At 43.1% G+C, this 17,014-nt stretch overlaps 1 protein-coding gene across 1 annotated transcript in view; it reads right to left on the minus strand.

The window, feature by feature from the left end:
- spri (Src homology 2 domain-containing protein sprint) overlaps positions 1–17,014 on the minus strand; it is a 52,017-nt gene that overhangs the window by 7,163 nt on the left and 27,840 nt on the right. The window contains exons 3-11 of the mRNA XM_014352701.2: positions 12,455–12,709; positions 9,279–9,463; positions 8,603–8,784; positions 7,868–7,951; positions 7,281–7,789; positions 6,553–7,198; positions 5,979–6,473; positions 5,744–5,888; positions 5,338–5,669 (exon numbers count right to left, since the gene is read on the minus strand). Of these exons, the coding sequence (XP_014208187.2) occupies positions 5,338–5,669; positions 5,744–5,888; positions 5,979–6,473; positions 6,553–7,198; positions 7,281–7,789; positions 7,868–7,951; positions 8,603–8,784; positions 9,279–9,463; positions 12,455–12,709 (2,833 nt within the window). The remainder of the gene's footprint in view (positions 1–5,337; positions 5,670–5,743; positions 5,889–5,978; positions 6,474–6,552; positions 7,199–7,280; positions 7,790–7,867; positions 7,952–8,602; positions 8,785–9,278; positions 9,464–12,454; positions 12,710–17,014) is intronic.

Consider the following 17,014-nt stretch of genomic DNA (forward strand, 5'->3'; position numbering starts at 1 on the left):
ACTGCACATACGTAACATTCCATGCAAGTACCTATTTTTGAGGGGGAAAAAAAATAGAAAAACTTCGAACGTCAAATCAAAACATGGCTGATGAAAACACAAACGATATTACGTGTTGGAAGCGATCGGGTGAATATAGTTGAAACGAGATCGGCAAGCGCTAGTGCCATTCTCTCTAATCAGCGAAATTGCTGCAATGCAGTGTGTTTTGCGATCGCCTATATGAAAACATCGAGCGGCTCGTAACTTTTCCAAGCAGCAAGTTCAAGTGTAATAGTCATTGTTTTGTCTTTTGTTTTTTTCAATTATTTACTAAAAAAAAAAAAAAGTTTGGGCATTTTTGTGGAATCTCTTTGTGTCGTGAAAATAGATTGGATCGATTGTAATTTATGACTTCGTTGTTAAAGTAATTCGATTGCACAAAATAATAAATTGTAATCCTTATCTAGATGGCCATAAAAAAAAAAAAATTAAAATAAAAAAAAAAAAAATATATCGCCGGAGTGAGCTGCATAAATTTTATGAGTGCAATTTTTCCCAGTCATTATTGAGCAAAAGCAATTTAATTAAAAACTATGGATCAAAATGAAAATTGAAAATCATACATTCGAAATGAGAATGAACTTACATCGTCCACGTGACTGACACACGATATTATTGTTAAGGTAAGAAGGGCAAGTGAAATAATATACAAGTGGATCATGCGATCTCTTGATGATTCATAACGAGTCCAGCTATATCTAAATCAAGTTTAAGTTTCACATAAAAATGTGTACAATGACATCATAGCTGAGATTACTCTTGCCTTCGTTATGAAGTGTTAGCTTTATTAGCACGAAAAAATGCAACAGTCAGTAATAATCGAAAGCTTTTTGTTTGAAATAGACTTTGTGTATACATGATTGTAGTTTTGTTTCAAATTGACGTAACTTTGGGAAAAGGTGACATTAAAATAAAAAATTAATCGTGCCATTGTCTTTCGAAGATAATTGGACACACGGAAAGCACGCAAAAACGGTCCATTTGTCCATTCAAATTTGTAAATGAATGGTATCAATTAAAAGCCCATTGGGGAGATTTACCGTCATCCTCACGAACGAGAATTGCGGGTCTAATGTATATAAAACAGACGCGCATATCCAAGCCTAGCAGGCAATAGACACAAGAGAGGTACCTAAGCTTCGAGTGTCAAGGGCTTGCGAAGGGATTACCGCGAATGGGAGCACGAGAAGCCAACTCTGTGTGGGTGGGTGGCGGGACGAGGAGCCTTTCCCCATGGCCAGCAAAACTTTTAATATGCGCACTTTGTCGGGCAGGTAATATTTACGAGCGGCCCATTGTACCTTGCGCCTCGCTGCGGTGGAGCATGGCGGCGATGATGGCACAGAGGGGTTGGACTTTTTGCTAATTATTTCATCATTTACGTCCTTATCTTAATTGCTTGTGGTTATAACATTTTTGAGGGATGGGCTTGGTTGGAAGTATTTTTTTTTTTTTTTTTTCGTTTCTTTTCTCTGAAGATTGATCGAGTGATTTGCTGCCCAATAATTCGGATGGTAAATTTCGCCAGTGACGTGAGTCTTTAAGATAAATTAACGCGGTTGTAATGTCACCTTGAATTATTTATAAAGGAAGATAGATACTGCGACTGATGCATAAAATGAGAGTAACAATTTCATTGATTAGGAAAACTGAATTTTTCATTTTATTGGATTGTTTATTTTAGCGAAGGTGAAATGCTTAATTAACATAAGTTTTTTTAAATCAAAATAATACTTGGATTACGCACTAATCTCACGCACTTTACGTCACTCGGTCATATTTACCCACGACCCATTTATTTGTAAAAATGAAGAATAATTGGTCAACTGCAGCTTAGATAGTTGGTTTTTTTTATTGATAGTTTAATTTATGCTTCAACCAACACTTATAATTTTTCACTAGTAAACTTGTGTGGTAAATTTTTTGAATTAATAAAATAACAATACGTGCGTGTAATGAAATTTACTATCAATTACGACACATGTATTAAAAATGTTCTATCGGAGCTCGTATCGTAAGATCTTCTGTACGTATCTTGTTTTTCCGTCTAATAATAATCACTCAACAAATAAATACGTCGCATTATCCACCGATCAGCAAAAGCTATTGTTCACTGGTGGCCTATCTATAGATTACTTAACGAAATGACATTCAATAGAAAAAAAAAAAAAAAAAGAATTCAGATTAAGCTTTATTGAACAATAAACCCAACGACTAGATTATATACACGCCAATTAGGTAATGTATGGTTGTTTTTTGAAAATCATCGCGGTTACTATTAGCAGATAAATAAATAATTCAGTGGTCAATTGAAACCTACTTATCTGTTGGATGACCGAACTGGGAAACTCCAACCTCTAAAAGTACTTAATGATTTTACGGCACATAAATATTTTGATAAGATTTTACGGAAAAAAACGTATCAGTCAACCAAATAAACAACACCGAAGAAGTAAACTCGTTTGCATCTCTATAGTACTTGTGACTACATGCATCTCTTAATCTTCTTTCAGGCGCTCTCCGTGTATGATAAAAAACAAAAAAAAAAGAAAAATCCAAATTCTAACGCGCAATTAAAGCGATTGACCTCGTTTCTGGCTCCTCGTACCACAGCGCATATAGTTAAAATGGCCAGGGTCAGACTCTAGTACTCTAGATACTACGTGAATCATCGCAACGATTACAACCGATGATTATTAAGCGCATGGTATAGAAGCCGCGACGCTAGACGAGCACTTGGTTTTCTTTCTCCACAATCAACTTGACTTTGTTACTTTTGTTACGCTTTTTGTTCGCGGTTACCAACCTAATTTTCGATTAGGCAAACGTGCAATGATTTTTTTTTTTTTTTTTTTTTTTTTTTTTCAAAAATAGGCCATCTTGGCCCACATTCAACAAACTATGAAGATACAAACTATTAATGAAACATTTACTAATGAGATTAACGAGTCGAGAAAGCGTGAAAAAAGAAAACTTTACAAGCCACACTCACGATCGTTTCGTTAACTCCGTATCGGTGTCTTCTTACACCCGTCGAGTGTCTATCAACTGTAAGTAGGCGCGGCTCGCTAGATTTACTTCCACATACTAGTATTAGATGACAAAGCCCATACATACATATCAGAGCCGTGATTTCGTAATCGCTGGTGTATACATTTCACTGTTTGCGATACGCTACGTGTATTCCGATATCTCATGGGTGTGTGGTCTATATAATAACAGAGATAGGTGTGGGTCGAAATCTAACGAGTTGACGGGTAACGCGATGCGTATAGCTAACGCGTTGATGATCTTATTGAGTGTTGGAAGAGCCGGTACTGTGAGTCGTCATCGAGTAATCTTACGGTACCGTGAAAACTAAATTTAGATTTAAGGTGAAACCGTTCAATAAATGCGGTACAGCTTCGATTATCGTGATGTAAAGTGAAAAAAAGAGATGTCTATACTAAAAAATTGCCGACGCATTCCTTTTCGTTACTCGCCTCCTTTTAAAACCATCGGCAAATCCCAATGTAAATGCAAAACCGCTTCGGGGCTTCGTTGTGTCCGAGTATCCGTGTTTAGCCAAAAAAAAAAAAAAAAAAAAAAAAAAGTAGATTAGGCCGAGTTCCTAGATATTCGCAGTTGGCTTTGGGGGGGAACGAAAAATCGCGACTACCGAAGCGCTGCCGTTATCGGAGGGAGTGCAAAAGAAAAAGGGAAAAAAATTCATCCGGCGCGTAATTGAGCGCTTTACGATGTCCCTTTTTTTAAAAAGGATTTTATACACGTACAGGAGAGTTATCTGAGATTGGGTTCGCGAAAATGGACGCGTTTCTCGGTGAGATCGAGAGCGAAAAAATGTATCGAGGTTTTTAGGTTTGATCGATCGGTGATTGCGCCTGGTCGGAACGGAGGATGGAGATTGTGTGCCTTCGAGTACCAGCAATGAGTATTATTATTTTTCTAATTGTCCGATTGATTGAAAATAGCTTCGATTATCTTTTGCTTGGAGATTCATGTTTGCCAATCATACAACCAGACGCCAAATCTTCCCTGAGCCAGTAGCTATACACTCGCACGTCCGTCGTATCAGGAGGAAAAGAAAAAAAAGTAATGGTTACCTTTTTTCTCGCAACAACGCGGTCGCGTTTATTGCACACTTATCGAGCGACGATCGCTCAATTAACAGAACACGCACGAGTGGCTCGACAAACAAATGGACACACGAGAAAGATGTGTCGATGGAAGCAGAGAGGGGATTTATGTAGGTGGATCGAGGGGCCTCGTTGCGGGAGCAGCAGGTTATCCCAGTCGCCCATGGCGGCATGACTCGGCCTCGTGCGCGGGAGCTTACGCGGGATTACTGGGGCTGAAGTCGTGTGACTCTATCTTTTCGTGCCATTTTATTATTTTCCTATCGACATCGGAGCTTCGTTCCCGATGGTCTTGTAACTACGTAGGAATGGAACAGCAGTGGTCGTTTCCTTTTTCCGCTGTTGGGGTGAAACGGTCATACAAATTGAACAACCCACCTGATTTTATCAGTATCGATTATGCCTTGTTTCAAATTGCCACCAAGTATTAGTAAAAATTTATTACCCGAGACCGTTAAGTTTGGCAGAAAGAATGCGATAACAATCTTCCGATCGTTTTAAATAATAAAAATGATAAGTGGATTTAATTTTCTTGCTTATCTCTATTGAACTACAAGTAAGGATGAGTTGCAAATTTATTTTCATCTCGGCAGGGGGTGCAAAAATATTTATAAAAAAAAATTTATATTTGCACTATTGGTATTCAAACGAAAAGTCCTTTCCAATTCATGGTGGTTTCCCTAGTTCATCGCAATGGTTACTTACTCTTGTGGCAATGTCTATGAAAAAATTAACCAAAGGAGTTCTCAGTTGAATCATCAAGTATAACTTTTACAACTTTCGTTGGTAACTGGCAGTCAGCTCCTTTGCCGATAAAATCGAGCCAACGCAACTACTTGTGCCTCGAGCTTGAAATAACAACAAACAAGAGAATCAATCAGGAAATTCCTTACGCAGTTCCACCAATCCGTTGGCCCGACTCATCCCTAACGATATACACAATAGTAATACAAACACGATGATTATTTCCCTACGAGACTTCTTAATTGTCAAAGTTCGAAAACACGTCCGTTCCGACAGCTTGCGCACGATACGTCTCATCCAAAATCGGGAAGAAGAAGGGGAGACCCACAAGATTAATGGTTCGGTTTTCGATCGACCCATAACTTCACTCCCCCAACGAAACACGCAGATGTACGTAAATTCAAATTCAACTCACATAAAAGCGAATACAGCCGTTCCAGCTTGCAGCTGCGGTTGCGCTTGATCCTGTCGACATCGCTCTCGGCGTCCGTGTCCAAAATCGTCTCGGATTCGGACGGAACGTAGTTGTTGCAGCGGTCAACGATCGTCACGGGCCGTCGTGGATCCAGTGTCGTTATCGCCGTTGTCGTCGTCAATATCGACGATACCGTCGTCGTGGTCGCCGTCGAGCTCGTTGACATGGTGCTCGTGTGGTTCGCCTGGCGTTTTTCGACGTTGTCGTACGACGAGTTCCGGTCACTGTACAAGCTCTCCGTTGCATCCGGAGACTTCAGCAGTTCTGGGTATCTGTAGGAATCCAGCCCTTCGTTAATAACGACCTTTAAACTGTTGAAATTTGGTAGACAATTATGAGGAATTACCTTTGTAAAATGATACTTTGCGCGGTCAAAGTGTTGCGTATGATGTACTTGTCGTGCTCGTCATCGGGAAACTTCCCGCCCACGTTTTCCACGTCGCAGTCCGTATCACAGTCGTAGTCTGGTTCACAATTGTCCGCATCGTTCCCTGAAACCACAATTCCAACGATATATCCCCGTGTTCAATTACACTCATGTGCTTCTTCCTCTCGGCACGAAATATAAGTCAAAGACCCACCAATAAACTCCCAGCTGGAGTCGACCGCCCACGAAGTGTCACTGAATATCTTGGGCTTGATCTTGGGCGGCTGGACGGGCTTGGCCGCCACGGGTAGACCCTTCTTTGGTTCCCTGCCGCTCAGTCTTCTGGCCAAATTGTCCACCGATGACGAGATCAAGGGCGTCTTCTCCTCCGTCTCCTCGCTCTCGTCCCAGTCTATCGAGTGCAGGGCCGAGGCGTGGTTACAATTACCCGCGAGCTGGGCTTGAAGCCAACCAGGCTCGCTGTGCCGGAATCGGCTGGTCACCGAGTTCATGGGTTTCGGTCTTCGACGAGCTACGTTCGACAAAGCCGGTCGAGGTATCGCATCCGCTGGCTCAGCGTAAAACGGACTGCTGTGCTTCGAGTCAGGGGTCATGGGACTGTTGCTCTCCGAGCGGGTTACAGCAGCCATCAGGCCGAACTTACGCGGAGGCGTTAGGTTGAGTGGGCTGTTCAAGGAGTTTGCGCTGCCTGTGTGGGCGAGACAAATCAGATCATGACATGAGATACCACTTTTACCCTTCGTCTCATTATTTTACCGGGTACTTACAAACTCTTGACAAAAGATCAGGTCGTTTCCTCGTGTCCTCCGGTGACGGCGTCGTCTCCTGACTCTTTGACTCCTGCGGGGGCTTAAAGCTCGTGAATTCCGGACTAGTGATTTCCTTATAGCTAAATTTCTCGTTCGCGCTCGTCTTGTCATTCCTGATGATCAGTTTCTCGTTCGTCTGGACGACCAGCTGCTCAGCCCTGATCACCTTACTTTCACCTGGACTCAGTATCCTATCCTTGTTCTCGTTCATGTGATTCCTCGTCGTCTGTTCGCCGTTGCAGTTCTGGTTCTCTTTGGCCGACCTGTTTGGGAAGTCGCTTGTGTTCCAGATGTCCTCGTAGTCGGATATTTTATCGGCCGGCGAACTTCTGCAGTACGACTCCAGGATGTCCGACTCCTGGTAGTGTTGAGAGTTCTTGCGCGCGTCTCGTTCTTTTCTGCGTCTCGACGATTTTCCAGTACTCGAAAGTACTGATGGAGACATGACCTGTGGCGTTCTAGTGCCGTTGCTAACGAGTTTCGAAGAGGACGATAGAACCGGCGTTGCCGCGGACGACGATTGTGCCGACGAGGATTTTGAGCCCAGGGACTTGTTCGACGAGGCACTTTGAGGACTAAGGAGTGGCGTATCCGAAGGCGTCGACTGAAACCAAAGAAAACCCTGTAACCATTGCCCAACTTTTTCAATTGTCATATCAAACTTTGTCAACTGTCGATAATTTTACCTGAACAGTGTTATTCATTTCACCGTTCTGATTGTTTCTGTTCTTCTGATTCTGAAGCTGCGCGGGCTTGGCCCATCTGGGAGGTGGTGGTGGGGGACTCTTCAACAGATGGTTGCCAATTTGGACAACGTCCGGTGACTTGATGTTCAGGTCGTTGAATCCAGTGGCGATGTTTCGATGAAAATTCGACGTTATGGAAGTGTTGCTCGAGGTGAAGTGACTGCCTCGAACGAACTCGCATTTGATGTCCCTCGGAGGACTTAGGACATTGGTATCGACGTTGTGGACTACGGGTGAAGGTGACCTTACCAGGTTCTGGACCAAGTTCGGCGAGACTAGACGTTGGGACAGTTTATCGTGGGGGGAGAGTTTTTTGATGTCGCACTTGGATTCCAAAGGCTCGTTGAAGGTTGTTAGGTTCAAGGTGTTGGGTGGGGTTGGTCGGGGTTGGCGGGGTCCCGAGGGTGCGAAGGTTGACGTTGTTATCGTGTTGTTGGGTGATGTGTTTTCTGGAAATGGTGGTGCGTTTATGGTTATTAATAATGGAATTATGAACAATAAAGGTTGGCCAACGAGGAAAAACTTACGAGATTCTTTTGGTATGATTGGAGTAAGATTCAGAACGATGCTCTCAGTCATGGGGGTGCCCAAGTTATTGTTGTTGTTGATACCTGCATTTTCATTATTGACGATTAAACAAACTTCTAGTCAAGTTAAATCTTGATTATGCGAGTAACTTAATTGAGAAATTATCGAAGAGAGTCAGAAATACGGGTCACAAATTCGAATGGAACTTCAGGGTATGTTCACTCGTATCGAAACATGAAAGAAGCCACAATATTCTACTTTGACACTGCGTTCGAGAATGATAATCAACAATCCATATATGTTTAAATCGGTGCAACGTACTTCTGCTGATTTTCTTTTTTATAGTATGGTGCTTCTGTTCGCAAGTTGTAGGTAGTTCAAAAATAATCGAACGGAAATCAAAGAATAAACATAAAACTTTAGTTTTTTATTTGATGTAAATTTCTTGTAACTTTTGAACAAAAGAAGAACCAAAGAATTAGTTTCTATTTTGCCGAAACGCTTGAAGTGCACCGAATATTAGAGTAAAAATATTGCGGCTTCTTGTGCATTATGGTATGAAGAAACACACATTTGAAAGTTCCAGTCGCACTCGTCACCTGCAACCCTGACACTCACCTTGCCATTATAACGTTAAAACACGTGCATCTACGCTTGAATTGAAAAAACAAACAATTCTATAAAGCACAAGAAATAAACGTATGATGAAAATTAAAAAAAAGAAAAAAGTTTACCGCCGTGAAAGCTGCTGAGACTCGACGTGTTGCTGCTGCTGCTCACGCTCTCCGGGGGCTTGGGATTCGCCATCGGGTACCTCCAGAATTCTTGGCCCAAGAGCGCGAGCGACGAGAGCTGCTGTCTATTCTTGGCCTCGCGCATCGCTCGCGGCAACGTCAGCTGCACCGGCAATTCGTCGCTGAAGAAAGGTGCCGGCCCATCGACAAACGAGATCGCAAATTGAGTCGAGCGCGTTTGGAAGAGGGAAAATATATGTACACGCGGCCGAGGTGCGAAGACGAGGCACGTCGTCGCCTCTCTGCGAGACACTTTCCCCCCCCCCCCCCCACCGGAGTTGAGTTTTTTTTATTTTATTTTTAGACACGATAGTCGGAAACTCCATTTTTTCCAAATTTTCTACCCATAAAAGGTAGGAGGAGGTACATTACTCGAGTGCAAGATTGCTTTGCCGATAAGACTACAAAGAAGGGTATAAAGGAGGAGGAAAAAGGCGCTTCGGTTAAATTGATCGAAGAAAATTGCGCCCCCGCGCGAATAGAGGAACCAAAAAGGAGAATCTCCTCAAAGGGAGGAAGTAAAGTAAGAAAAAGCAGAGCGAATGTATAATAATAATAATAATAATAATAATAATAGTGATGATGATGATGATGATAAAAGAAGGCCGGGTCTTACCAGCACGAGCAGTAATGGGCGATGAGCGAGGGTATGTTGTCGAAGCGATTCTCGCTCGTCTCGAGGCTGAGCCGGCCCTTGTTGGCCTGGATGAGGTAGTGCTCGATGTAGGGTCCCCGGCCGGCCGGCAGCCTCACCGACAGCGCCATCGTGTCGCTCTGGCTCGATTGTCGAACTACGAAATTCTGTCGGGAATAAAGAAGAGATTAACCGGCTATTAGCCCCAGAGAGAGAGTGTGTCTATCTATACATGTATAAAAGAGGGAGAGATCAGCGGGTAATTATATATCTTTTGCGCTCGCTTGATTCGGACGCTTTTTTCCCCTTTCTCCCTCCCTTCGGGGCACCCACCCCTTCTTTTTTTTCCGGGCGTGTACGCACGCGGCGACGATTAGCGCTAATTGCCCTCCTACTGTCTTTATCTCTCTTCCTTTCCTTTTTTTTTTCTTTTTTTTTTTTTTTTTCTTTTCGCCGTTTGTTGGATTTCACTCGGACGGTATTTTGATCGCGAGGACGCGTTTCCTGGGACCTCTGTGCTTTTGTAACAGTATAAAAAAAGAAAAAAAGAGATTCTCGTACCTTTTCAATGATGGCTTAAGCATCGAAAAAAAAAGGTCTCGCTGTTCATCGTCGCGAGATAAAAACTCATTTGGCTTGCCGTAGGAGAGGAACAAACACCCACTCCTTGCAATCTCCTTTTCTCGTCAAGCACCTCATCTCTGCTCTTTACCTTTGGGGTGCGTCTGCGCGCGGGGGAAAAAAACAGCACACCCTCCCCCTCCCCGCCCCGTTTAATACAGAAAAACGAGGTGGAAGGAAGACGCGGAGTAGTAATTGCTCTCGGCGAGGTATTGTTTTTCTCTCGTCTTCTTTGTTTTTCGCTCCGTGGACTCGGCATCGGAGAGGAGCAATATCGCGAGTATCGGACTCGTGCGCAATGTCAGGGAGGGGAGAACAACGACGGTCTCGTCGTATTGTTGATGGTGTGCGTTCGAAGCCACTCCCGTTTTGCGTGGTGCATTCTCCGATGCGCTCTGATTGACTTGGGGCTGCTGCACCTACGCGCGTCTGATGACTATATGCGTGAATGAAAAGTTGGATACGAAAGAATTACGATTTGTTTTCCTACTTTTGTTTCCGATTTTTGGTTTTTTTTTTTTTTAACGTCAGATTAGTCATGGAGGTGCTGTCGTATAGAACCGAGCGTCGATCAAAATGAAGGAAAAGTTTTTTTTTTTTACTACTGTATTTCATTATAAATATATATATATCATTGAGCATTTGGGTTGAGTCTAATGAAAAGTCGTAGTTAAAATAATCCAATTTTTGATTAAAAAGTATCACGATTACCTTCATACTATGCATAAATTACGTCTGTGGGAGATGTTTGCATAAGTTACCACTTTGTTATTTGATACGAGCATAGAAATTTTTATTCATTTTTGTACCAAAAAGTTATAATTTTTTCCCAACAAAACGCATTACGACTTAATTTGGCTACGTTCCAAATTTATCCACAGAAAATATTTAGAAACAATGTTTTATAAAATCATCTTTTCAAATGGGCCCAGTCATAATATTACATTTCACAAAAAAAAAAAAAAAAATTTAATTCAAAGTTTTGAGCTCGTGTTTCGCGCTAATGTCAAAAGTTTCGACGTTGTTACAGTGGTGAAACAAAACGTCAGACTGCACACACCACAGTTACTGAAGTCGGAATTTTAATTAAAACATTTCTCCGCTACTTACTCCTCTCTTTCGTCTACGAATACACCGTACTCTCGTTTGCCAACCAGTTCTCCCTTTCTTCCAGTTCCGCAAATAAAATAAAAAAAAAAAATACATTACACAATTTCCACATTACCGCTTTCATTATGATGTATTTTCGCTCTACGAAACGCGAAAAAGGATTCATCAACCGCTGCACAAATTTCAACGTGTTTCAATCGAAAAAGCGTAAATGTAACGTACGAAGAGCACCGATAAAGCAAATCCACTCGAAACGCAAAGGGAGTCTCTCCTTTGCTCGATCTCGACTCGCTCGTTAATCCACTTTGCATCATAATCAGCTTGATTAAGCCGAATGTACGCGAAGGTCGTCTATTTCAATGCACCGTTTCCCATTGTAATCGCACGTTACGATTTCGATAATTTCATTTTTATCCACCCACGTTGGCATATAAATGAACAATTGATGATAATTCATCGTTACGACGTGAAATATTATTCATCGTCCGGGGCATTAACGCGCAATTCGCGCTAATTAATTGCCAAGTACACGTGACACCCAGGCTCGCCAACACGAGGATTTAATTTCATTCGTGTACACTAGTCGGAACTTTGCCAGAATCGTACGCGGCAGCTGTTTTCTTGTATACATATATGTAATGTATACATATACACGTGTAGCCGAGCCTTAAAAGTGCACACACGCGTTCAGGCATTGACACACTTGCGTCGAGGAACGATAGAGTGCTGCGCAATCGTTTCCTTTCGGACGATGAATAGGGAGATCGTTACAGCCGATCGGACATGATGGGCTGTACGTGCAGTATGTACATATGGCTGCGATCGATCTGATTACCGACTATGGGTAGCCTAGCTATTTATGGACTTTCTTCTCGGACTCACGTGCGCGCTCGTAGATGAATCTAGCATGAAATATTATGTTACATTTATCGAATCGCCTGAAAAAGTGACACGTGACTCTTGTTCCACGAGTTTTTGGTCGATTGGTATTAAAGTGTGCTGAAAAGTATAATTATCGTCGTACATCTTCATTACGTTTTGCTTGACATGGAATAACTGTTTTTTAATACCCTGTGCGCGAAGTACAACTTTTCGTGCTTGCTTTTGTAACATCTCGACACATGTGCATTGAAGTTGACCTTTTCGCAAGTATCGAAACATGTAGCTTACGGACAAGCTATTGATTATCTCTGTCCTCGACAATTTTTTTCATTTCCGCGTTCCTCCGGTATGACCCTTTTGATTAAAAAAAAAGAAAAAAAGACCCCCGCAAAAGCGAACCCCGTGCGTAATTACCGCGAACACATTTCCCAAGTCCACCTCGTCAAAGTTCGCGCGGGTGTCGATCAAAATTTCCCAACCGCGCCATCGGCTGTAATTACAACTCTCTCTCGTACACACGCGTGTTAACGCCACAATGGACTCACCCCTTCCTCTTTGCCCTGGAGCAGGTGAAAGGCGCCGGCCCGTTGTATGCCCGGCAGGAACCAGATCGGATGCGAGCGTATCAGGCGCTCGACGAGGGTGATGTTGCAGCCGGTGTCGTTGCCACCCCCGTTGTTGCCGACACCATCACCACCGCCTCTCATGCCTCCGGCCCCGTTGCACCCGCCTGAATCCTCTTCCGTGCTCGACGACCCGGCCGATATTCCAGAGTTGTCCGACGATAACGAGCCCTCGCTCTGAAACGCCGATACATATAAACATGAGTGTGGTCATACATCGTGTATAAATAATACATGTGGAAACAAACATTTGCGCTTTAAATGAAAGAAAAAAGTTATGGGGCTAGCTGTCATTCAGTTGGCTCATCGTCATTGGTCGTCAAGTACAATTGAAACAAACGACACGTGTCATTACACGGGTCAAACAAGTGTATTTATTCCTCAGAGGCACATACACGCACACTCGAAGGGTCCTCAACGCTAGAGCCAAATGGCCGATCTCTCAAGAGCACCATTTCCCCTCCCAAAGACTATTATCGAGCTGTATGTACCCGGGAATCCTCCACTCGTGGCTCTTCCACTGTGTACACACACATAGGGCGAAAGTATCGAATTATCAAACCTGCGCTCTGCTCCCGCTCCCCCGCTCCCACATCTTGTGCACGAATGTAGGAAACCTCGGAGGAATATAGCCGATCTTCCATAAACTACGATCAAACTTTCATTTTGGTTCCACTTTTTTTTTTTTTCTTTTTTTTTCGCCGGTATATAATTAGGTAACGGAAACGGAAAAGATAAGGCGTGGTAATGCCGCTATCGGGTGATTTTCGCCGAGTATGTCGTTGGCTCGGGCAGGAAGTGGAAAATACGGCCGCTGCCGGAAATTAGGAAGGAAAAAGGTGTTTTCGGCGGGATTCCGGGGAATATAATATGTTATCGCTCTCTTGCAGGTGAGGAGAGGTTTTTTTTTATACTTTATTTTTATTTGAGAACCAGAAAACAAGAGCGTTATTGTTAGGTCTAGGTTTTTTATGAATAGTGGGATACTGGAAGAGGGTGCATTTATTTTTGTTGCTGTGATATGCTGTTACACCCAAGTTTTTGCTGGTGAGTATCATTTCTCGTTAATTTGTGGGAAAACTAAATTGAACCTTTGGATGTTGAAACGACCCAAAGCGCAATCGGTAATATAATCGGTAATTTTGCCGAACCAAAGCTCCTCTTCTTTGCTTCGGGAGAAAGTTGAAAAGTTTGTTTGATCGAGAGCGTAGAGATAAGATTTACCACAGGGGAGGTGGGGGTTTATGTTTACTTTTACGTATTTACACGGGCACGCTGAGCTGCCACATTATATCAGTGACTCATACTCACGGGCTCGGATCTTTTTTCCCGATCGTGTTTTTAGGTCCCGAGATTATGGTATATAGGCCTGTGCAAACACGCCGCCAATGGAACTTTCTTCTAGGTGGTATAGAAAGCGAGGGGTTTTAGTTCATTGGCTTCGGAAAAGTAAAATTATTACCAGAGCGATCACTACGATTCGGTTCTGAAAGAAAAAAAAAAAAAAGAAAAAAAAATCAATCGCGTTGAACGAAAAAACAAAAAAATCAAGCCCAATCGTACAAAGAACGAGCGTATGATAACATAAACGCGTGTACGGAGCAGAGTGTACATGTTATATACACGCATGGTATACGTGACTCAGTCCGCCTTTCCCGCTTCCATTTGAGTCTCTCGTATTCTCTAGTTTGCTACAGCAAGACGCATTTGTCCAGAAACGAAACCACAGCTGTTAGCATCTATACAGTTGTCTCTAAGCTGTTACGCGATGTTACGACTCGTGCATCGTACACATAACACTTGACGATATTGACCTCCTTTTTTTTCATTGTTTACGGGAATAGCGCTCGTAACGGCGGAGATTTTTTTTTTTTTTTTTTTTTTTTTCATCAAATACACCGTTTAACGAAAGATCCCTCCCCTGTCGTATACACGCATAGATGAGACGCGTAAGCGAGCGACGCTGCCCAAGAGGATATGCTCTTCATTGAGATTTAGTGCCGATCGTGGCGATACACCGAAAAAGCGAGCGGCGATCATTCGTTGTGGGCTATTATTTTGTTGCCAAGATAATACCCACTTTGGCACTCGCTTGCGGAGGACATCTCCATTCCCAACCGCGCAACCCCCCCCACCCCACTATGAAAAATCATCGATCGTCATGATTGTTTTTAGTCCCGTGAATCGAACTCGTCGCCCACCCCGCGCATCGCTGCAAGTTGCGATAACTCCGTTATCCGCAAAAGAGGCGTAGCATCTACGGGACCGGCAAATCCCGAGCCTCCCCGAGTCGGACAATGCTCTCGCTCGGATTTCCATGTATTCCATGGCCCCGTGGTACCGATCGATCCTCGGGAATGCGGAAGCGAATCTACGGCCCCGCACCGGTGCGTAATGGGTGCGCACATCTCCCTCCGACGATGTCAATTTTGATCCGACGCACCGATGTCTGGCTCTCTCTCTCTGGAGAGGACGCGTCGAGTGTGTGGGTATGACGGGCAGTGCGGTTGGACGCGTCACTTTTTTTTTTTAAATCAAGTTTATTAAAAATTCATTGGCTGTTACGTGATTTATGGGGGTGTAGGGGGGAGGTTTTCAATTTGGGGAGATCTTGTCTCTGAGAGACATTGGGTGGTCCTCGTTGAACCAATATAATTAATACCCCTGGAACGAGCAAAGATGATTTATTTTTTTATTTTTTTTCAAAGTGCCATAAGATAATGTATATGTTATACAGTCATTTCCTTCCGCGGCAGGGGAACGGGGACGCCTACGTTTAGAAACGATTGAGCAATCGTGGGGGTGTACGTGTCGTGAAATGGACCCACGTAAGCAGGTAGGACGGACCATTTTTCGTGAAGGATAATCCGGGGGAGTTGAAAGAAAGAGTACAATGGAAAATTTTCAATGCACCGTATACTACGCGGCTGTACACAGGAGTACAGTCTCTTGAGTCTGAAAATATATATATATATGTACATACACGAGCGATTCAACGCTCCGGCGGCTCTTTTGTGTAGGAGACGCTGCCTCTGCCTACTGCCATTGTGTACACACGCCTGTGTACGTAATATAATGCCGGCGTGGGTTCGATTGATACAGGGATCGATCGGTATGCCGGTGAATTTTTTTTTTTTTTTTTTTTTCAAGCGCTCTCCGCTGTTTAGGGGGAAGAAAAAACGCTGAGCGCGTGTAGTCTCTATGTGGCGTGCGTTATATAGGGGGCTGCTTTTTCCCTTTTTTTTACCGTTTTATTTTGTTTTTCGGAATCGACGATTTCGCAAGTTTTACTCGACAGTACTGCCACTGACTTTTGCTCTGCGAATGCAAAGCTCCACAGGTTTTATTCAATATTTGAAAAAATAAAATAAAACAAAAAGGTTCGGATGTTTTCTCCACCGTCGATGAATTACATTTTTTGTTTCAAAAGTGTGGGTACAAAACTGTTATTAAAAAAAGATGCATATTTTTTGTACGCATGAGGTATATTTTGAGAAAATTTTTTTAATTATTTGGTAGTAACAAATTTGCTGTGCCAGAAATAAAAATTACACGATTGAAATTTACCAAGCTAGCAACAAAAATAAAGTCTTATTCTGTCGAAAAAGACACTAAATGGTCACAACTGAGAAAATTCGAGACCCCATTGATGACATCTATAAACTCGTGAATGTACTTGTAAGAGGGTAACGTACTCTTTCATTGTAATAACATGTTTACGACACGTAATTCCGCTGTATAGACTCCCTCGCGAAGAAAAAAAAAAAAAAAAAAAAGACACGAAAGGGCGATCGAAACTATGGTCCACCCCCCCCCTGTTATATATACTTTAACCCCGAAACGACCAGCCCTCTCCGTCCGTCCGACGAATTTAAACGATACAATTTCCCATTAGCCCCTCTTCGCCCCAGCCCCTCCTCAACTCCATAACGAAGGCAAGCGACGCCAAACTTAATTCGTCCCCGGCGTCTCGTCGCCGCGTACAGCTACACCGTTGGCAAAAAAAAAAAAAAAAAAAAATCCTTACACCAAACCTATATATATATATATATATATATATATATGCAAGAGCACCGAGACCTGTACGCATCCACAATTTGTCGTTGGCCAAAGCTTCGAAATGGAAAAATCGCGGTGAGTTTCTCGTGACGGGCAATTAGGACACCCCCGGCTTCCCGATGGCAATTAGTGTATACGTATACACGCCGATATACACAACGAGCCCTCCCCTCCTTCCTTCGTACCCACGGCACGTCGCCGCGTTTAATCCCTCGTGCAGTCGGCCTGTATTCCTCCAAACTGCCCGGCGTCAGTCTGCATTTCAAATTAAATTATGCAGCGCGTGCATGTGTATCCGTCGTGACGGGGTTGAGGGATGGATGTGTGTGTACACTACAGCGCAGGTGAATGATGAAAAAAAAAAAAAACAACAACAACGAGAGGTAGGGGGGCATGATCGTGATTGCCATTGAGGCGTGTTTT

The sequence above is a fragment of the Copidosoma floridanum genome, unplaced genomic scaffold, assembly GCF_036245765.1.
Source record: "Copidosoma floridanum isolate Cflo_tuat_1 unplaced genomic scaffold, Cflo_Japanese_pri ptg000021l, whole genome shotgun sequence".
In the NCBI taxonomy this organism is placed as follows: domain Eukaryota; kingdom Metazoa; phylum Arthropoda; class Insecta; order Hymenoptera; family Encyrtidae; genus Copidosoma; species Copidosoma floridanum.